At 49.0% G+C, this 22,117-nt stretch overlaps 1 protein-coding gene across 1 annotated transcript; it reads right to left on the bottom strand.

Annotated features, from left to right (window-relative positions):
• Positions 1–1,378: 1,378 nt before the first annotated feature.
• Positions 1,379–21,734, bottom strand: Pef1 (penta-EF-hand domain containing 1). Its single transcript, XM_021160158.2, has 5 exons — positions 21,573–21,734; positions 7,859–8,132; positions 4,287–4,442; positions 3,693–3,836; positions 1,379–2,241 (listed from the first exon to the last, which is right to left on the bottom strand). Exons 1-5 carry the CDS (start codon positions 21,594–21,596, stop codon positions 2,012–2,014), a joined length of 828 nt encoding a protein of 275 aa, XP_021015817.1. The 5' UTR covers positions 21,597–21,734; the 3' UTR covers positions 1,379–2,011.
• Between the last annotated feature and the right edge of the window lie 383 nt (positions 21,735–22,117).

Below are 22,117 nucleotides of genomic sequence, written 5' to 3'. Positions count from 1 at the left end.
TCTGTGTCCCCACTGGTCTTGGGATCCAAATCAAGGTATAAGGCAAGTCTGGAGGTGCAGTGTGTTTGGGACAAAGCATGAGGCCTGGATCCCACAGGTCCTGAGCTCTCAAGATTGACACCACTTTAAAGATGGGTTTGGGGGCTAGAGGTGTAACTAGGTGGTAGAGTATTTGTCTAACATATGAGGTGTTGGGTTCCATCCTTGGCACCACATAATAAAACCAAGATGAAGCACACTCAGGGAGGTAGCTGAGATGCCAAGGAGTGATGCTCAGGGATGGGCATCTGGCAAGCTCAGGGCTGGCTGGTGGACAAGAGAACCCAGGCTGGGGAGTGGCAGATAAGCCCGGGGCTAGCTGGTGGCTGAGAGAAGTTGGGGCGGGGTTGGGGAGATTTGGTAGTAGGCCCAAGTGTCCAGGAGAATGGCATGCAGAAAGGAGGGAGTTGTTCTGGCCAGCCCGAGAGAGAGAACTAGGGCCAGTGGATGGTGTTTCCAAAGCTGTAGGTTAGAACAGTAAGACGTGTGCGCTAGCTGAAGATAAAACAGGCAACCTACAACGCCCTACCCCCGTTTTCTTTTGGTTACTGGGGGTTGGCAAGTGGAGGCTGGAGTCCTTGGAGGCCTGAAGAAGGGCTCCCTCCAGAAATGAGGGGGCTGGCCTCAAGGATCTGATCTGAACTATTAATTCTGGGACTATGGAGTCACAGCGGCCCAGAGGAGCTGAAATGGCTGAGCCTGACAGGCCTACTGGCCTGTGACCTGGAAAACAGTCGCAGCCACTCTCCACCCCCACCCTGCAGGGAGGACCGCCCTGCTGAAGGCCTCTGAGCCCCAGAGCTCTTATCTCCATCTCCTGAAGCCAGAGGATAATCACACCATTATCTGTGATAAGGCCCCCCCTAGCAAACTAGAATGTCTGGTGTCTTCAGCTTTTGATTGAAATTCTGTCAGCTCATTACAGACACAGTGCAGACTGGGTATCATGCTGATCTAGAAATGCAACTGGCAGGTACTGGTGTCTGTGCTTAATAAAAGTAGGGGGAGAGTTATGATTTCATAAATGGAGTTTGTCTGGGAGATAAAACTCAGGCCTAAGATAATAAAAGGACCACACTGTGAGAGGTCTTGGGGTGGCTGCTTTCAGCCCAGAATGGCAGCCCTAAAACTTTAAGAAACACAGGCAGTTTTTTGGACAGATCCTAGTCACAGAGGAACCTGTCAGGGCCCTGACTTCATCTTGGCACACAAGACGATCACTAAGGCCCCTAACACAGCTTCTTTCGCATGGCTTGGAAGCAGCTGATGCTTCTATAGTGAGGGAGTGGATGGGAGGATGGAAGGATGGATGGATGGACACGGACACACAGTCAAGAAGTCATGGTGGAAACATGGGACTTCAGAGTCTTTCTTTTATTGACACTTACAGTTTCCTGGACTTTTGGCCCCAAATTGGGGGGGGGGCAAGCAAATTACAATGTTGGCAGTAGGATGTGACAATGTTCCTGGGGAGAGAAGCTGGGTGGAATGTGGCAGTCCAGTGAGGGGTCCGAGTTTGGAGGTCATGAGCCTCATTAGATACAGCCGAGATGGCAGAATGTCCAAGCTTCTTGTGCAGGCAAAGCCTCAGGAAAATTAAAGTTAACATACAAGGACTGAGGAGCTGAGGAACCCCAGGCTCTGGTCCCAGCAAATCTCCCTCACGCTCAGTCTGATTCCACTGTGCAGAACCTGGGCTGGTCTCGGTGAGGGATGACAGGTAGGCCAGCCAATGAGCACTTAGCACTGGCATCAGGGAGTAGAGGGGGAAAGCCAGAGGCCAGGACAGCTGGCCAGACACTAACTCCATTGCTACTCTAGGGCCCCTACTCCAAGGCAAGGCCACTCCACAGCCCAGGATAGTCAAGCTCCGCCCTTCCTAGCTCAGGCTAGGAAACACTCTTTGCTAGGAGAGGAGGAAAGGAGGGGCCCACATCCCCTGGTGTGCTCCACTCCCTTTAGGGAGGCTGGGTCATAGCATCCTTGAAGCCGTCATGGTGACAAAGTCCTCAAAGCTGAGCCGGATGTTGCCCTGTACAGCGGTATCCTTCTCCCGGAAAGCCTCAGTCAACACCTGCAGCTGGGTACACACCTTGATGAAGCAGTCAAGCTGCATGGCGGGAATAGCAGAGCGCGCGCAGTACCGGGAAACTAGGAGCTGCGTGAACTGAGGGCTCAGGTTGTAGCCCATCTGGGAGAGCGCTGGAGGGGAAGGGCACAGGAAGAGACCTGATGTGAGCACTTCGTAGGAACGGGAGAACTAGATCACAGCAGATCAGGGGACCTGAGGGATCAGCTCAGAACCATGAGACAGAGAAGTCTTGGGGAGCCAGTCAGACATCAGGAGCACAGGAGATTTCTTTGGGTGTGCCCTGCCTCCCATCTCTTCACTATCAAGGCTCATGAGATGCCAGAGAAGCCAGTGGTCTACCTGTGACCATCTGCTGCAGGAGTGCTAGAGAAGGAAGCGTGTACCACTAACCACCTGGTGAGGGAGCAGCTCGGCACAAGCACCTCAGCGGTTCTCGGTCCCCTGCTTCCTCACTGCCCCTCACTGCCATTCATGCAGGGATGATGCTTAACCTGTGCTCTGACAAGGACTAAAGGCAGTCATGATGGCACTTGGCACAGTGCCTCACACACTGTCCTGCTTTAAATAAAAGTCACATCCCCATATGAGGCCACAGTCTGCATGCCACTTCCTGCCTCCACTGAGATGCCTCCTGCCTGCCTTTTCACATTCCTTGCCTGCCCAGAAGCCGTCTAAGCGCCTGCACTGTGAGCCCGAGCAAGGAAGGGAGCTTCAGCTTTGCTCCCTGTAAAAGTGAGAGCAGGAGGATCCTTCACCAATCTGTGGAGTGGCAAACAGGACCAAGCCCTTGGGAAAATGGATTTCAGGAACCACTGCAATGCGTATCACAGGACCCGGGGCATGGCAGACAGTAAGTGCTAATTTCCTTGTTGCTATAATTTCTCCAACATCCATGGAAGAAGCTGGCAAGGTAGCGTTCAGTGTGATCACCCTGCCCTTCCAGCAGGGGCAGGCGTGGTGTGCTCATCCCCAGCCACAGACTTTTGTCTGAATGACTGCATGACTGAATGACAAAGGACCTGGACTCTCTGGGCAGCCCTTTCCCAGTCACTAAGATGATCAAACTCCTCACTGGGTGCTCACAGCCACATTAGCCATCTGTCCTTGTAACCTACTGGCCTTAGCCCAGGCTGCAGGCTTGACCTCCAGAGTCAGATTAGAACCAGATGTGGCACTATGGCCCCAGGTCCTCTCACCCATCCGAAGCTCTCAGAAGGCTCTGGGTCTGAGTTGAAGAGAAACAGCCTCTGGCCACATGACAGCAGAAGTGAGCTCTTTCCGTGCGGCATGCTGAGACAAGAAAGAGCTGCACTGCTCTCCAAGGTCTCATCTTGCTGATGCCAGAGGGACTGTTCCACTCAGCACTGTCTGGAGTCCTGCCACCAGGAAGGCCAGCACTGATTTAGACCAGTGTTGTCTGACCCCGGAGCTTGGCTCAAGGCCCCATCCAGGTTCAGAACAGTGGACTGGGTGGTAAAGCAGGCAGGGGCACCGACAGGGAAATCTTCAAGATGTTTTAAGAAATGAAAAGGAGTCTAGCTAGTGCCCACAGGGCCCTTACCTTGCTGCAGCTCTGTGGAGCTAATGGAGCCCGAGCGGTCCCGGTCATACTGCTGAAAGAGGTTCCTCCACTGCTGGAGGAACTTCCATAAGGCTGAGAAGCCGGCGACATCAATGCGGCCAGACTTGGTCTTGTCAAACATATCTGAATGGAAGGAGGGGAAGGAGGAAGGCTTCAAGACTGAGGGTCAAGGGACCACTGAGGCAGCCCTTCTCCCAGGCTGAAGCAAAGCCCTGAGCCTGAGTCACGGGACCAACTGCAGTGCCAGCCCTCCCCCTGGCCACTCATCCCTGTCCCATCCAGATTCTGCAGGGCTGGTGGCTTAGCTCCAAGGCTTGGGTCCATGCTGACCCTTGCCTATAGTCTCTTACCAGGAGAGGGAGTGTCTGCCTGCACAATGGGAAACTGGACCAGCCTGTAACTTAGCAACCTAGAACTTGACGATGGTCCAAGTTAAGGAGAGTGTATCTTGAAGCCGCATCCTCCTTAGCTAGAGGTCTCTTCAGACTGAGTACTTGCGCACTTCTGCCAACTGTCAGGCAGTGTTGACCCCACTCAAGCCTGCACGCTGGAGGAACTGTGTGTGGAACTCACTTATCATCATGAGGCACGTCTCGTCATTGAATGAGGACCAGTTGGAGTTGACTAGGGCCTGCTTCAGCTCCTTGAGGGAGATATAGCCACTGTGATCGGCATCCACTGACTGGAACCAGGAGTAGGCCTCAGGATCCACATTCGGGGGGACACCACCTGGAGAAAGGGACATGAACCATGGCAGTCAGACCCAGGAAAGCAATGCTGCTGAGCCACTCTGAGAACTTCCTCTGGTCACACGTTCCCCCTTATGTTCTAGTTAGCGTTAATCGCCAACCTGACACAGCCTGGAGTCACTGAGAAAGGAGCTCAACTGAAGGGTTGACGCGCCAGGAAGACTGGCATGTCATGATTGTTAACTGATGTAGGAGGCCCACTCTGTGGGTGGCACCATTCCCTGGGTAGGTGTCCTGGGCTATTCAAGGCCATTCAGAAAGTGTATGCCTGCAAAGGAGCCGGCAAACTGTTTTCCATGGGTCCCGCTTCCTAGTTCTCGCCCTGACTTCTCTCAATGATGGACTGCAGCCTATAAGCTCAAGTAAACCTCTTCCCCCCTAATCAGTTTTACCACAGCAACAGAAAGCAACCTCAGATGCCCACCCACAAGGCCTCACGATCCGTCCTCCATGCCCTTCTGAGGGAGGCCTGCAACACTTTGTGTATTATCCCAATAGCTTCTCTACTCGATTTATACTCCACCCCCAATAAAGCAAGAAATCTCTGTAAATGGCCTAAAGGACAAAGAAAAGCAGAGTCAGGCTGTCTTAGTGAAGCAGGGTTGGCAGGCCACACAAGGGGTTTCTTCACATTTCATATTGGAAACGGACATGTGCAGTGTGGAGGGCAGACCCAGGAGAGACCAGAAGGAAAAGTTGCCCTGCAGGCTCGCCCACTTAAAACAACAGTGCACTGGTTAGTGCTTGCTGTCGACTTGGGGCACCTGAGTAGAGGAGGGGCTCAACTGAGGACTGCCCAGACCATAGCTAAGAAACACATCAGTGGAGGACAACAAAGGACACTTAGTGTGACCACAAGTGGCGAGAGCAGACTTTAGTGGCCTGCGAGGCTGGTGCCTCCAAACGCTGCAACTTAGCATCTGAGGGCCCAGGAAAATGTGCCCGCCATACAGGGTCTGAGAATCAGCTTTGCCGTGGAGAGTCTCGTGAAGCCAGGTCCAGAAACTCTTTTCTGGATAAACTTCTTTGAAAGTGCGGGGTGGGAGAAAAGTCAGCCTGCCTTTCTGAAACCAGGGCTCACTTTCTGGAATCCCATGGGCGGCAGGTTTCTTGAAGTCCTGGGCCCATTTTATGATCCTGGTTTTTGGGCAAGAGATTGCCTGTGGGACACTGTCTTACTGCTAGTTGACATAGAAGCCCGCTATAGGCAGTGCCATCCCTGGGTGGGTGGGCCTGTGCTGAACAGAAAGGCTGAGCATGGGGCGGGCAAAAGGTCTGGCAGTAGCTGCTCTCCTCCTTAGTGTCTGCTTTAGGCTTCCTGCCTTGGTTCCTGTCAATGATGGACTAAATAAACCCCTCCTTCCTCTAAGCTGCCTTTGGTCATGGTGTTCATCACAAAAGAAACCAAACTGGAACAAGCAGGTCACTGGGGAAGGACAGCCACCCCCACTGGCAGCTAATTTCATCCAGAAGAGCTTGGCTGTAGGTTGGTTCAAGTCCTGACTACTAGTTGTGTAATTCAGGTTAAGTAAGTAATCTCTTTGAATGCCAACTTTCATATTTATAACATGAACCATGTCCAAGGGCAGCAGGAATGAATTACATGAGACAAAACAAAGTCCACAGCCCAGGCTGGAATGGGGGCCGGGAGGAGGAGGGTATTTCAGCTGTGTTTGAAGGGCTGAGGAGCTGTGGAGGAGGGGAAGGGGGCAACGGCTCAGGCTGTGTGTAGAGCATTCCGAAATCTGCTGGATGGAAGGTGAGGGCTGACGGCAGTGGGTAAGCCGGAAAGGCCCTTTGGGATCTTGCAGCAGGCGGAGGAGCATCTCTGATGGTCAGCTCTGTCCTTCACAGTAGTGGTCCTCACCTTGGAGGTGGAACTTCCAAGGACCCTAAGGCAAGTGATGCACACATCAGGAGCATCAGTGGAGAGGGGCAATGCAGGCACAGAGAGGAAGCAGCAAAGAGGGAGGCTGAGCATGTGACCCACGTGACCCATGTCCTGCCTTTCCTCCCTGCTACTCCTGGGCTCTGGGGGGACAGGCCTCGGACTCAGGGCTCCTCTTCCTTTAGAACTCTATGAGCTCACACACAATATTTTGTAGGATATAGAAATCCAGTGCAGAGCTGCTGAGCTGAAAGCTAACTGCTAGAGCTTGGCTCTGAGAAGATAAATGCCACTGGCTGGCAGTGCTCAGAACCCCAGAGGTTTGGGCATCTCCCCCGGGGCTACCTGCCTGCGTACATCCACTCAGCTGCAGCTTGCTTCCTAAGCACAACGTTCCCTGGAGCCCCTTCTCACGGGCCCAGGCGGTTCCAGGCCAGCTAGCTGGTGCTCAGCCTCCTGAGAATAGCCAGTCTGGGAAGGAGCTCACGAAAGTGAGTCCCGGGAAAGCAAGGACAGGAATGCACTTCCCCCCACCCTCTGCTCTTCAATCTCTGTCCTCCTTGTCTTGTGCACACCTCCCCTCAGCCTGCATCTTCCTTCCCTTCTCTTCCACCCTCTGGTTTGCCGCAGCTCCTATCACAGTAAATGCCAACACTGCTCAGCCATATAACAAGTCCTCTCATAGAATGCTACCTGTCTATTAGACCCTGTCTATTAGTTGCAGCTTCACATTTAATAAGGCCTGTGAGGTTGTGGCACTGTCCCTACAGCCTGTGAGGTTGTGGCACTGTTCCTATTTTACAGAGGAAGGCACTGAGGTGTAAAGAGGCAGTCTGGTCAGGTCAGCAAGTGTCTGACCTTTAAAGCCAAGCTTTCGGTAATGACACCATCTTTCCTTGAGGTCAGTCCCCTGCTCAGTGATGGAGTTTCTTCTCTTGTAAACTACATTGCTGTGGCCAGGCATCTGCTGAGCTCCCTTCCCAGAGGCACTGTCCGGCCCCGCCCACTGCCTAAGACTCTCCCTATGAGAGGTGCACCATCTCCTCCTGGGGTCAGCCTTGACAGTGGGATGCGCTTCAGGGAGAAGTACACGAGTGGATGAGACATCAGTCCTTCTGAGAAGAGCTTTATGAGGTACCACCCAGCCCTTCTAGCTTCTTACTCTTTTCCTCTACCCTAAGGACAACATGTCCCCAGAATGGAATGCTCCTTCAGCACCCAGAATGAAGACACTTGAGGCAGGAACTCAGCTGCTGACACACAAGGGAAAGTGAGCAAGCAATAAAAATGCTTGTTGAAAGCCAAGAGGACTTTAGAGATGAGAGCCCAACAAAGCTAACTGATGAACTTCTCATTCTGTCAGCAGAGACAGCGCAGGAAGGGAGGGGCTATGGTGTCAGAGACCAGGATACCTGCGCATCTACAAGAAGGAGAAGGGTGGGATGTGGACAGCATAGGCCAGGGCTGAGGTTCTAGGCTTGGGTTCTGGAACTGGAGATTCTACTTACCCTGTCCATAATGTCCAGGCTGGGTACCGTAGGGACCCCCTGGAGGTAGCTGACCGTAGGGACCCCCTGGAGGTACACCGCCATACGGTCCACTTGGAGTTCCAGAGGGGATTCCTCCAGCACTGGGGTATCCATAGGGTCCTCCAGGGGCAGGAGCTCCATAACCACCACCTGGGGGCAGGCCACTGCCATACTGGCCCCCACCATGGGGAGGACCAGGATAATAGCCCCCCGGGGGTGCTCCAGGCACCTGTCCTGCAGCTCCTGGGCAACTCTGCAGGAAGAACAGACACAAGCAGGATGATGAGCGAAACCACAGCATAGCACTTTACAGCTACACAGCACCCACACTGCCATCCTTATAACTGACTCTACAGGTGAGGTTGGACTTTCAGCTCTTTGGTTAAGTGGCCTTGAGGCTTCCAGGGAAGCAACTAGTTACTCAAAGTCATGCCATGGTCGTACCGAGTCTAGGTTGGAATTTTGTCCTCCTGACTCCTCTTTCCTGCAGGGACTGGGATCACGCCTGGCTTGTGGCTTTATCACTAGCTTTCAGTATACAATGGATGCTCAGTAGTACTTATCTGAACAGATGAATGAATCAAGCAGAGTGCTCAGCCTTCAGGACTTCCACCTCTACCCGCAGAACTCACAGCCCACAGCCCTGGCCCTCATCAGCCACCAGTGATGTACTCATAGCGTGGACCCTGCACAGCAGCCCCTCCTTGCCTTCACTCGCTGACGATGCATGAATTCCCTATCCTCATGCTCTGAGGCAGACGGAGAGCCTATCCACAGGGCAGTAGGGACAATGACCAAACACCACAGTTCAGGTTTGTCCCCCATTGACTCATGTCACTACTGCATTAAGGAAGGAGAATGGAATGACTTCCTCTTGGAGCAGTTAAACAAGATACAACCCAAAGTATGTATCTTCCACTCTCTCCCTCTGCCTTTTGTGAGGCCCTAATGAAGAACAGTCAGTGTATTAGAAACAGGTTGTGTACTTTTTGGACAAAGTACACACGGAAGTAATGGAGTTCTACAGAGTCCTTAGAGGATGGAATGAAAGGAGTTTTGTCCCTCCCAACCCTACCCCCCCCCCAAATAATTTCTTCTGAGGCTTGTGAAAGAAATTGAAATTATTTTGAGATACAGAAAGATAAAAAGTATCAAGGGCTTGTCCAGTGAGACATAGCTCTAGGTCTGTGCTGTTAAGAGTCACTGCTGGAAGCCGGCGTGGTGGCGCACGCCTTTAATCTCAGCACTCGGGAGGCAGAGGCAGGAGGATTTCTGAGTTCGAGGCCAGCCTGGTCTACAAAGTGAGTTCCAGGACAGCCATAGCTACACAGAGAAACTCTGTCTTGAAAAACCAAAAAAGTCACTGCTGAAGAGATGGCTCAGTGGTTAAGAGCACTGACTGCTTGCCTCTTCCAGAGGTCATGGGTTCAATTCCAAGTACCCACATGGCAGCTCACAATTGTCTATAATTCTAAGATCTGACACCCTCACACAGACAAAATGCCAATGCACATAAAATATAAATAAATAATTTATTTTTTAAAGAAGAGTCTATCTGTTGGTTTGGGGGAACACAAGTTAGGTTTATTGGAAAGAAACAATCATCCAAAAATAGCTAAAAACATTTTATGACTGAAGGGAAAAAGGAGTGTTGAAGGATAGATAGACAGAGAAGGGTAAATCTAAGCATCTTCGGGAAAGCTGTCTTTGTTCCAGGACTCAAACCACTAGCTGTAACTAGCATGGAACATCTAGCGGAACTCAGCTGGGCAAACTGTAAATGAACAAAGGTTTCTATTGATGTTTGTAAATTCTTTAAAAACAGATTTGTATCTTTATATCTCTATTGGGTAGACTAGTGGTGCCAAGGACCAGCCTGGACTTGGGAGAGGGACCTGAGGGAGTGGCAGAAGAACGGCTTGGAGTCAAGGCTGGGTGCAGGCTGACAGCTCAGTGTTCTCCACTCTCATGCAGACCAAAGCCCTGTCTTTTTATTTGTATAAGCTATTTCCTTAGGAATTGCATATCAGTTCTATCTTTTATCCCAGGTTCGTTTCTCTCTCTCTCTCTTCGTTTCTCTCTCTCTCTCTCTCTGTTTTCGAGAAAGGGTTTCTCTGTATAGCCTTGGCTGTCTTGGAACTCACTGTGAAGACCAGGGTGGCCTTGAACTCAGAAATCCGCCAGTTTCTGCCTCCCAAGTACTGGGATTAAAGGCGTGCGCCACCACTACCGGGTCCCAGGTTCTCTTTTGATTCTCCCACTAATCAGCATTTTATGACCTTAGTCCCTTGACACTTAGAAAAAGACAGCAAGTACATATTTTTTACACACAGCAAGTCCTATGTGGTTCACTGGACACAATGTTTATGGTTGCCAAGTCTAGACATAGCGACTGTTTTTATGTGAGAGAGTTAGCTGCACTGTCTCTAAACTTGGCCGATTTAGAATGTGCCCTGTAGACAGACCTTGAACTTAGAGATCTGGATGGCTCTGTCTCCTGAATGCTGGGCGTGTACTACCACGCCTGGACCTAAACTTTTCTTTACCTAAAGCCTGCTCTGTCCCAGGCTGGCCTTGAACTCCCGAATCTGCTTGCCTTTGTCTCCTGGATTAAAGGTGTGTAGCACCATGCCTGGGCGTAAGCTTTCATGGCCACTGTTCCTTAAGATCCAGACCAAAAGCCTGTGTTTTCCAGCTTCAAGATCTGGACCACAAGTGTGCTCTCTGTTTCTGGACTGTAGTTCATTCCAGAATAAAAGCCCAAAGCATTTCTTATTCAACAGCAAACACAGACAATAAGCTTAGCTCGGTGAGATCTTGCCCTGAGATCACCACTTCCTAAATCTCTTTATCTCCTTGAACACAGGATCAGCTACATTTCACTTCACTTTTATTACTTGAACCATAAACTTTTTATTTAGTTTAGTGAGTTGTTTGTGCTGATACAAGCAACATTAAGACTCCTTTTTATAATTCTTAGAAGACTATCTGGATCAAATTTAGTTGTTGATGGCTTCTGTGGAGAAAACCACCATCTTACCACTGATAGCATATAACCATCTATCTGAGCCTTGTTTTTAACTATTCCTTTCTCTCTCATTACACAGGTTTTTTTCCTCTATTGACCAAATCACATCTCCTTCCTTAACATCTTCCTGACTGACTCTAGTGCAGCTGCCTCTGTTCTCTGTTTCAGGTCCATGAAGCCCCTCATACAATTCACACTGAATCCTTATATTCTGCACAATTGAAAAAATCCTGTAAAGAACAGTTCTTACACTAATTTATATATTCTTGAACTCATGTTTTCAGAGTTCTTCCCCACAGCCTTAAGGACTATCCTGAAGGTCACAGCATTCATTTAGCTGAGGAACATCCCAGAATCATGCTGCTTCAGACTGTCGCGGAGTCATTAACCTTGGCCTGGAGAACATTCCCCAAAGGAGGAACATGAAGCAAAGTGTGTACATCGTCATGCAAAGAAGCCTTGCTCCTACAGCAACTTGAGAAGACCCAAGTCTAGTTGGCTCTGCTCCAGGGTCAGGAACCATGTCACATTGTCCCTTCTGCAGCCATGCCAGACTTTGCATAATAGGATATCATCCATATAATGAAATATGTAAGCATCAGGCCAGTTTTGTTCAGTAAGGTGAATTCATGGTAGGTATTGTATACCTCCTACTGGAGGCTGGCAAGGTACTTTTCATTGGGAGTGAGATAGATAGGTGCTTGCTTATGACAGACAGTAGGCACTGAAAATTTTCATATCATCAGCATGAACAGTAAAAAAAAAAAAAAAAGCAGCATTTTAAATCAGTAACTATAACATGGTAGTTCTGAGTGAACTCCAGTGGGGGTGACACCAAGGAATAAAGACAAGAATTAGCAGCACAGAGATCATGTGAAAGCCTCCATTTAACAGACTTTTGGGAAGTATAGAAAACAGGATTATTCCATGCACTAAATAATACTTCCATATGGTCTGTCTGAAGTTGTTCCTGGATTAGCTGATGTAGCTGTCTAAGTTTGTTCCCATTCATTGACCATTAATTTTGCCAATTGGGGGAACTTCTATCCAAGAAAGTTTGGGTAGATATTTCTCATGGCCCCAAGGGCAAAGGACATTTAGATACCGAACTGTCACTACCCCATTGAGACAAGGGGGTGTCCAACCCAGGGAAGAAAGGTAAGGGTAACATAACGGGATGAAAAATGGCAGCTTGATTTTAGAAAACTATTACTTTTGTCTTTAACTCACTGAAAGTCTAAAACTGGGGACTGAATGTGCCAATTGGAAGGCCAGGATTATTTAGCAATAATAGAAATGCCATCTGTTGTGTCTCTAGTGCCCTTCATGGGGACTCAGTCATACAAACACCAACTGAGTCCATGGTGCCCTGAGGAATCAGGTTCTTGGCTTAGCAACCATTATCAAGGGTCTGGGGGTTGTGTAGAGAATAACAATCAATTTTGTTAATTTGGAATTTCTTGGAGCAGCTGGGAATAAACTGTAATCTGACTTGTGAAAGAGCTCTAGGCAAGCCAAACTCCTTTTAGAGTCCAGTCTGATTTATCTAAAGACAGGTCAAACATTCGCTGGAAGGGATTCTCACACATCTGTGGGTGCCTCTTTACCTCTCCCACTACATCTAATTTTATATCTTTAACTATAGATAAATCTAATCTAGAATTACTTTTGGTAATTAAACCTCTTAATGTTTTAGGTTTGGGACGGAGCTGGGTGGAGTGTGGCAGAGACACCACAAGGTGTGGAAACTGCTTCCAGACTCTGTTCTCACAGAGGCAGCACAGGGGGAGGGCACTGGCACCACAGGCTGGGAATCAAAGAGGGTCTGCTTGTATCATCCAGCCACCCTTGGCACTCAAGTCTTGTGTCCCCCAAACTGGATTGCCTTCACTATCACCTCTAGATGGACACTGACTGGCCCAGTGCAACCATTTCCCCATCAGGGTCTATTTTAGGGAGAGGTTTACCACACTGGTGTTATCAGTAAGTTTGTTTACACTGTTTTTGGAAATGACCTCTTTTTCCACATTTGAAACCTAGAGGGCTAAAAGGCTGCTGCAGTGTCTCAGCCGGCAGCCCCTCTGTGCCAAGGCTTTTGTGGGCTTTTATTCTATCAGTATACCATAAAAAAGACTGGCAAGTACACAATGAAGAAGAGGGGTTCTTTTTTTTGTTGTTTTATTTTTTTTGAGACAGTTTCTTTATGTAGCCTTGGCTGTCCTAGAACCAGCTCTCTAGACCAGGCTGGCCTCAAACTCACAGAGATCAGCCTGCCTCTGCCTACTGAGTGCTGGGATGAAAAAGCTACAGGACCACTGCCAGAAAGGGAACTTTTGTTTGTTTTGCAGTAAGAATTTGCATTTTTGTGAGCTAATTGAAAGGTAAGATGACAGTAACATCTTTATTATCTGTTTGGTTTTCCATAGCTCACTGTGTGGGTGACCAACATGGTCTATAAAGGGCTCTGTAGACTTTTGAACTTTGTAGCCATTGTAGTAGCCCAGGGCTCGAAAGCTGCTGAGCCTGGGGTCCAACCTTTCCTTGTCTGATTAACTGATCATAAGTAGCAGTGTGTGTGTGTGTGTGTGCGCGCACTCGCGCGTACTACCCTGGGTTGTAAGCAGCAATGGACAGGTTTTGCTCAGTCATTCCCGCAGCCATTACTGACCAGTGGTAAAAATTGTTTTTATAAGGACTTGCCAGTCAGAAGGTATCAGTTATATGTATTTGCAATAACACCTCATGGGCAGGGCTTGGCCCTACTCCAGACTGGAAATGCAGGCACCTGTTCTCCTGCCTTAGAGGCTTCCTGAAGGCCACTTCAAGGGTGTGGATAATTTATTGTTACCAGTTGGCAGAGGCAGTGGAGATGGAAAAGATTCAATAGGAGACATTCCGGGACATGTCTTTTTCTTTTGGAAAGCTGTATGGCGAACCCAACCTTGTTCCAAAGGACCAAATGTTTCAGTTGAGCTGGTTGTACAGAGCAATGTAATTGGTCACCAATTATTCCCCAAGACTCTTGAATCATACGAGTGTCCTATGGTTAGGGTACCAGAGACAATATAGCTTATAGTTTATAAATCTGTCTTAAAGACATTTTAGCTCCAATTCCTTTAAGTACAGTTTTCAATTGCTCTGTATGCCTGTGAGCTTCAGGAGACAGAATTCCCCACTGTAAGAGCAGTCTGAGAGCCAAAGAGAAGAGACAGAGGCAACAGTCTTTTGGGAGCGCCCGCTGGCTCCTTGTGACTAACTGACAAGTGGAGCCACACTGGGCGTTGAGAGAAAAAGAATGAGAGTGGGTGGGTATGTGCCCCTGCTCCTGGGGCTTCCCAGTCTAGCCAATCTGAGGCATCCTATTTCCCTTGTCCTCAGGGTTTCTCTACCCTGCAGGTAGACAAGGAAGGAGTTTTGGGGAGATTCCATTTGTTCCTTGTCTGTTTGGGGGACCAAGATGTCCAAAATTAAAAATCTCTTTTTCCTAGGGCTCTTCGGATGCTCATGTGAGTTTAGATCAATCACGCTGGGGACACAAACTTCATCACTAACACAGTAGGGAGTCAGGTATGGGGGCCCACATGCACCTGCAATCCCAGCACTCAGGAGATGGGATCTCTGTGAGTTCAAGGCCAGTCTGGTCTATAGAGAGAGTTCCAGGACAGCCAGGGCTAGGGAGAAAAACCTTGCCTCAAAACAAGCAACAGAACCACCACCACCACCACCACCACCACCACCACCTCACGTAATAAGGAACAAAAACGGAGCAACTCCTGTTGGAGTGAGGGGACAAAAAAGCCCGGCTGTGGTGTCTTCACCACTCCTGGTGTCTTCTGTTGGACTCAAACAAATGTCTTTGCTCATTATTTACTGAACAGCACAGAAAAATGGCCCACGAAGGAAATGAAGGACGTTTTTCTTTGTTTTGTTTAGTTTTGTTTTTGAGACAAGGTTTCTCTGTGCAGCCCTGGCTGACTTGGATGGAACTCTCTCTGTAGACCAGGCTGGCTTCAAACTCAGAGATCTGCCTGCCTCTGCCTCCCAAGTGCTGGGATTAAAGGCACACACCACCACGCAGCTCTTAAGGAACACTTTTTACAGAGATCTTTAGCAGGGTTTTATAAGAAGTTATTTCATTGCCCGAGAACAGTGCTTACAACCTTGCAGAGACATTGGCTGCTCCAGCAAATAACTACAACACAGACACATTGTCCTGGGTCAGGGCAGGGGAGTGTATAACTGAAACGTAAAGCTCTGCGCTTAGCTTGGGTCATGAGGAATCAAGGCAGGGAAGGTTGGTTACACTGTTCTCTTACAGGCAGGTTAAACTTACACACGCCGAGTACGTAGTATGACAGACAGCGGATTGAGTACCTGGTCTTTACTGATCTCAAGGCACATTAACTTCTCTGCTAGGTCTGGAGAAAGTTCCATCTCTTTGAATGAAGAGGTATTTTCAGGAAAACGTATCAGCGCACTTGGAGCTCACTTACCTTCACTAAGCCTCAGGAGCCTGAGGTAACAGTGCCTACTTCATACTGTTTGCTACAGGAATGAAATGAGGCTCGTCACACGAAGCCTGATGGAACAAGATCTTGACAAGCAGTGACTATTAATGACAGTGCCCCTCTAGAGGAGAGGAAACCAGGAAACCTGAGTTCAGAGAAGTCACACATAGACTGTGTGGAGCCGGGTGAAGAAGCTAGGTCCCCTGGAAGAGACCAGCAGCTTTTCTAGCCACGTTTCCTCTCCTGCTCTACCTCTGTGCACTACTAGCTAGGGGCTCTGGAGGCCCAGAGTGTCCCATGTCCCACCCCTAAGTAAGTTTGGAAGAGCACAAACCAAATAAATAAATAAGCATGCACACTGTTTATTTATTTTTATGTATTTATCTATCCCTCTCCCCCCCAAATTGCTTTGGTCAAAGCTAGTAGTGACATGCCGGTCTTTGAAAGATGCAGAGGTATTCTCTACCAAAAGAAGCAGAGAGGGACACTATACCCACAAGAAGACCAACAAAGCAGACTTATGCCTGAGCCTGGTGTGGTCAGGGAATGGCGAGAGCACACAGGGAACCCAGAAAGGAAGGCCTGTCATGCCCTCCCTGGTCAAGCACCACTCCAGCTGCTTTTCAGTTGGTGGGTGGGTTATCTGTGCCTGTCCAATGTCTCCTCCCCCAACAGGAAGTTCCCTAGGGGCAGGCAGAGAGAGTTTCTTTCATCATCATCATCACCATCATCACCAACAACAACAACCTCATCCACCACCATCCTCATCTGAGCAGGCCCAGCACAGTGCCTGGTACCTGTAAGTCTCCATATACAGTGCTTACATACAGAGAAGCACTGCTCTGCAGAGTTATGCGGGAGAAAGCAGAGCACCACAGAAGGGTTTCCTAAGGAGGAGGGATGTGCTGTGAGCCTTGTTGGGAGAATTAGCCAATGTGGGTTTGGAGGATGAGCTGTGGGGGTTGGGGGAAGGCCCAGGTGCTGGGCAGGCAGGGCATGAACCAGACAGCAGGCGCAGGGATGGGAAGAACGGGTGGATTCTGAAGCTATTTCAGAGATAGACTAGACATGACTTGGCAACTAATTGGATTAGTCAAGAGATGGGGGCGGGTGGGGTGAAGAAAGCCAAGTGTTTAGAATGACTCAGGGTTCAGCTTGCACATGATGAACAAGGCAGAGCCATCCCATCAACGAAGGCACAACAGGCTGGGGAGGAAGCTTGTGTAAGGTTCTGGGTTGGTCCCAGGGTCACTGAATTGCAAGTTAAGGTCTGAAGCAGAAACAAGAGGCAGGTCTTTGACTCCGTGCTCCCCTCCCAGGTCTTTGCAGACACTTTCTAGCAGCATTTCAGATCCATAAACAAACCGGGGTGGAGGGCAGAAGGCAAGAGTTCAGTAACCATGGTTTCTGGAGCATCACAGAAAAATTATCTCTAGGTCCTAGCTGATCAAAATAAGCTATATTTGGTATTTTTCAGGGTTTTGAGGCTCTGTAAGGTGCTTTAAGTTAATCAGCTTTTGCTGGTTCCTTGATCCTGAAAGCTAAATGCACATCCCCACTTTAGAGACGAGAAAATGAAGAGGCCCACCGTCTTGTATATTGTAAATCATGCAGCTGAAATGAGACATGGACTCAAAATAGCACCTGCACACATGAGGGCCCAGCATATGTCTGTGTCAAACACCCGTTAGGTCTCATGGCTTTCCACTGGACACAGGAGAGAATCTAAGTGCACACTCTTTTTTTTTTACTGTGGCACCTAGACCTCAAGATAGCTCAGTTCAACCTCACAGTTGACAGAGTCTCTATTTGCACTCCTGCAGGTGACAAGAGCGCTCAGACCCTCCTGATTCAGAAATTCCTGCACTATTTTACCTCCAAGGTCTCCTCCTTTTACCTCCAAGCCCTTGGGAGGCTCAGAGGTATCAAAGCAGGTCCATACTGACTCCTCGTGAGGAAGAGAAGAGACTGCACTGTCAAAGCAAGCCTGCTCAGAGCTACCTTTCAAGTGCCTGATGGGAGAGGAAGAAGCCTGAGCTAAGGGGTTAAGCAGCCACAAGAAGACAGAAGGAATGGTCTGGCATCACCAGCAGAGCCTTCTAAAATATTTAAAGGACAGAAACATGCAACCAATGAACAACGAGCCAAGAACTGTCCCAAGACTTTAATTACCATCTCTGTGCTGACACTCCAAAATCTTTCTTTCCAGCTTCATCTCCCCTGACCTGAGCTGCAGTCCCACATACCCAGCAGCCTCCTGACCTTCCCTCCCACCATATGTCTTTGCTCCCATCTCCTGCCTCCAAGTCATCCAAATCAAAGCCTTCGAGACCTCTCAGGGGCCTTGCCTTCCTTCCTCTGTCACCCAAAGTAAATCTGTTCCTTCAGCGATTCCTCCCAACAGCCTGTCACACCAGCGTTACCAGGTCGTCATTCTTTCGTGTAGAGGATTTCTATGGCTTTGAAACTGCCCCTTGCCTCACCCCCTCCTATTTCCATCTCTTCTTTCAAGGCCCCATAGTTACAGCTCTGAGGGACAAATGTGACAAACCCTTTCACCAGCTCCCCCCTCCCTCAGTACTCTTAGGAGGAAATCAGTCCCCTCAAAATGACATCAAATCCCTTTGGGATTTGGCCCTTGCTTATATCTCTGGTCTCATTTTCTTGTCTCTGGCCCCTCATTATTAAAACTAGACTAATTTTAAAACTGCCCCCCAAATATTGGACTTTCTTATTCTCTAAACACGTGCTCAGGTAATTCTGATACAAACAAGCCACTAAGAAAAACGTACTATGGACTGCACTTTCTTGCTTGCTTCCCGGTCTTTGTGACAGTATTTCCTTAGCTGGAATATCACTTTTTTATTCCCCCAGCTTACACCTCCTGGTGGTTCTTCCTGCCCCACCCCTCGGCTATGCTCCTGGACTATCCTAACACCTTAAACCCACTCCCACTTAACCCTTACAGTCTACATCTCTGCGCTCCTCTCCCATGCGGAGTGCTTACTACATGCCACACTTGAGTCTGGTGTAGGCACTGCTATGACCCTATTCTACAAAACAGGAAACCAAACTTCAGGTCTTCACAACCAATTTCTGTAAGCAAGTTGGCAGAGTAGGGATGTGCCAACCAGAGACCAAGCGCTTAAGCACTGAGTTCCATCAAGGTGGCTCCCCCAGCGAATCAAACGGCACTCGACTTTTGCTACTTCAATACCAAGGCAGCGCTTGTGCACCCTGGGCCGGAGGTAATGGAAAATTACAGGAACTGTGACTCCCACCAAGGGCTGTAATCCTCCGGAAGTATCCAGTGGGTGGAAGGGAGGCAGCACTGCCTGCGCCATTGCATGACTTCAAACAAGCAGTTTTCCTTTCTTAGAACACCTGGGATGAGGAGGCGGACAACTCTAAGGTGGGGATAAAAGCGATATTTCTTCTTCTATCCCAGACATTTCCTTCTAGTGCTTCCCTTTCAGTATTCTGCCCTCAACAGAAGCCCAGGCAGCCTGGCAAAGTAACCATCACAGCAATGGCAGGAAGTGTCACCGCCACACCACACCCTATGCACCCGTAACTGCAGAGCTCCCTACAGGCTGTGCTGCATTCCACCCTTTTCGCACCCTTTCCACAGGCCCTACTTCTCCCTTTCTGCGGTAAGAGAATTAAAGCCCCGAGCCCTTACATGATGTAGCCAAGGGCATATAACATTTAAGTGGGTAGAGCTGGATTCTAGCCCAGGTCACTGCTTTTAGAGTGTACACAAATCATTCCTAAAATGTATTAAGACGTAGATTACTGGGGTTAGGAGGATCGATCCACTGGTATACTGTGTGCCATGAAAGCAAGACAACCTACTTGCACGGATCCTCAGCCAGGTAGGACAAAGTATGCCCGGGGAGGCAGAGGCAATGAGGATCCCTCACAGGCTAGATAATCTGGCTCAGTGAGTTCCCTGTTCAGTGAGAGATGGCCTCAAAAAATAAGTTGGGGAACAACTGAGGCAGCCACTCAATTGTCAACTTTTGGTTTACAGATGTTCACTGCCCCCACACAGGTAAATACACACCCCCCCTCACAATTTTGGGGTGGGATCTGTGCCATCTACGCTTAGAGCAGGTCTTAGATGGGGCCCAAATCTGTCCTTTAAACAAGCTCTCAGGTAATTCTGATACAAACCAGCCACTAAAAATATGTACTATGGGAATGCTGTCCCAACCTGAGCTCCCATGGAACACCAGCGTGTCACAAAACAATGAGCAGATGTAATACAAAACAAATGGAGTAGGGTGGTCCCTGGTTAAGAAAGTTTTTAGGACTATGACGCATTCTATGCCTTTCTGGGAGATTTTTTTTTAAATATTTATTTATTTATTTGTTTATTTATTTATTATATGCAAGTACACTGTAGCTGTTTTTAGACACTCCAGAAGAGGGTGTCAGATCTTGTTAGGGATGGTTGTGAGCCACCATGTGGTTGCTGGAATTTGAACTCAGGACCTTTGGAAGAGCAGCTGGTGCTCTTAACTGCTAAGCCATCTCTCCAGCCCCTTTCTGGGAGATTTACAGTGAGCATTACCACGCTGTATTAACAGAGCAGTTCCCAAGCTTGCTTAACCACAGGATCCTCCTCTACCAAGAGCACCCATTAACATCTCACAAAACCCAGCAAGTGGGGTGGAGTCTGGGAGGCGCAGCTGTGGTAGTTCTTCCTACTTGGAGCCCACACTGGCCTCTACTCACTTCTGCCAAGTATGCAATAAATGGAATTCAAAGCTCTAACCCTGGCCTCACCCTCACCAGCTATGTGTGACCTCTAAGCCTCTCTGGGTTTGCTCCTCCGCTGTAAGTCAAAATAATAAGCCCTGCATGCTTACAGGGTCTTCATATGGGCACAATAGGGGCCCAACTGCTGTGTGGGGGCCAGCAAGATGACTCAGTGGGTAAAGGGGTTTGCTGCCAGGCCCAAGAAGGTTGATCCCCAAGACCCACATGATAGAGAAAAAATAATAATTCCTGTGCATGTGCACATGTGTAGCTTCCCTCTTCCCAAACCCCCAACACACACACAAAGTAAATGTTAAGAAATGCTATATTAACTGCATAGGCCTTTAAATATCTTTTGGTCTGTGACTATGGCCAATCAAAGCTTGGTAATAACCCATTTGACTTTGCCTTCCACTTTCCCTACATTAGACTAATCCCTTAAACTACTCTGTGATCAGGGCGATTATTTTCTCCAAATTATTTCGAAGTGAGGGGCCTGCTTTGAAAACTCCTACAAAGCGATGTTACACTTTACCGTATAGCATAGCATATGCCTACAGGAATCACATCGTTCTTCCTAATAACTCTGTGAGGGGTGGACTCTTACTACTTGGTCCATTTTATGACAGGAAACTGGATCAGAAAAAAAAAAAAAAAGACTTAAAACTAATGCGGCAAAGACCTGGCTCCACTTTTAACTCAAAACTGCATTTGGCACCTCTATGTCACCTAGTTCTGGAAACAAAATAAATCACACTGAAATGATGTCCCCGGCTGGTTCAAGGCAGGCTAGAAAGAAAGGAAGAAGCAGTTGCAGACAACCCAGGTTCTGACCTTGGCTCTGCTGCCTCCTAACTACCTGGTAACTTAGATAAACTCCGTATCTTCTCTGGGTTTCACTTTTCCTACATGTGAAAGGACGCTGGACAACTGTGAGGGGTGTAATCTCACTTCTGGCACCTCCTACCACTGATTGTCCCGAGATTATTCGGTCGCAGGACGGTGCTGAGTAAGTCGGAAAACTCGTTTTTATCAAGTTACGCCCAGAAAGACTCCAAGGGAAAAAGAGCTCTAAACGCCTCGTGAGCACAGAGGACTCCGCCCCACGGAGACCTGAGTTAAACACCCTGGTCCGGTCCAGCCCGGATCAATTCAGTGCAAAACCCCCAAAGCCGTTCTGCGCAATATAAACAACCCCTTGAGTGGTCCTCCGTGACGTAAAACGAGCGCGACGGACTGGCCCTCTTGTTTCTCGCTCACACAGAGTCTTGTTGAAGTGAACCTCTGCGTGAAAAGGCTGCGGATCAAGTGGGGTTGAAAGAGCCGAGGATGGAGAGCGGTACTGGATCTATAGACAAGCCCAAATATTGACGCAGGGGCCACTACAACTCACCTGTCCGTCTGGATAGCTGGCCATGGCGGTTATGACGTCACACAATTGTGGTAGGCGGAGTTTCCTGCACCCAATGCCTCTCAGGGTTGGATTTTGGGGCGGGTCCGATTGTGATTGGACGGACAGGCTGTCAATCTTCCGGTCAACAAACGGAAGTCACAGGCGGTGAGCTGGTACCTAACAGCGGGACAGGAGGAGCAGAGGACTGGGTAGGAGTGTCCGGAAGTGTTGTTGGCCGTAGTGGCTCGTTTGTTTTTATCTTTCGTGACCTGCAGCGGACCTCGGGCCTGGTCAGCTGTAGTTATCTAATGGGGAGACTTGGTCAGTTGTTTCTGTGGTGGCCATATTATAACCTGGCAAGTCGGACGCACATTAGTTACGTCACTTGTCTGTGATCACTTTACTTTCTAACGCCCAGGCGGTTGCCATGACTACTGAGAACTAAGCCTCTCCTGGAATGCAGGTGCCATTTAGAACGTGGGTACTAAACAGACCCGTGGACAGTGGAGAAAGGTCAGACCGCCAGAAGAGAAGGAAAATTAAGA

Source organism: Mus caroli, chromosome 4 (genome assembly GCF_900094665.2).
Source record: "Mus caroli chromosome 4, CAROLI_EIJ_v1.1, whole genome shotgun sequence".
Taxonomy (NCBI): Eukaryota; Metazoa; Chordata; class Mammalia; order Rodentia; family Muridae; genus Mus; species Mus caroli.
This window is presented reverse-complemented; position numbering and strand designations above follow the sequence as displayed.

Coding starts and splice junctions, on each gene's coding strand:
- Pef1 (XM_021160158.2), bottom strand. CDS start 21,596: ATGGCCAGCTATCCAGACGGACAG. Junction 4,443..7,858: donor GCCTGGACATTATGGACAGG/GTAAGTAGAATC, acceptor CCCTTTCTCCAG/GTGGTGTCCCCCCGAATGTG. Junction 3,837..4,286: donor GACGTGCCTCATGATGATAA/GTGAGTTCCACA, acceptor CCTTCCATTCAG/ATATGTTTGACAAGACCAAG.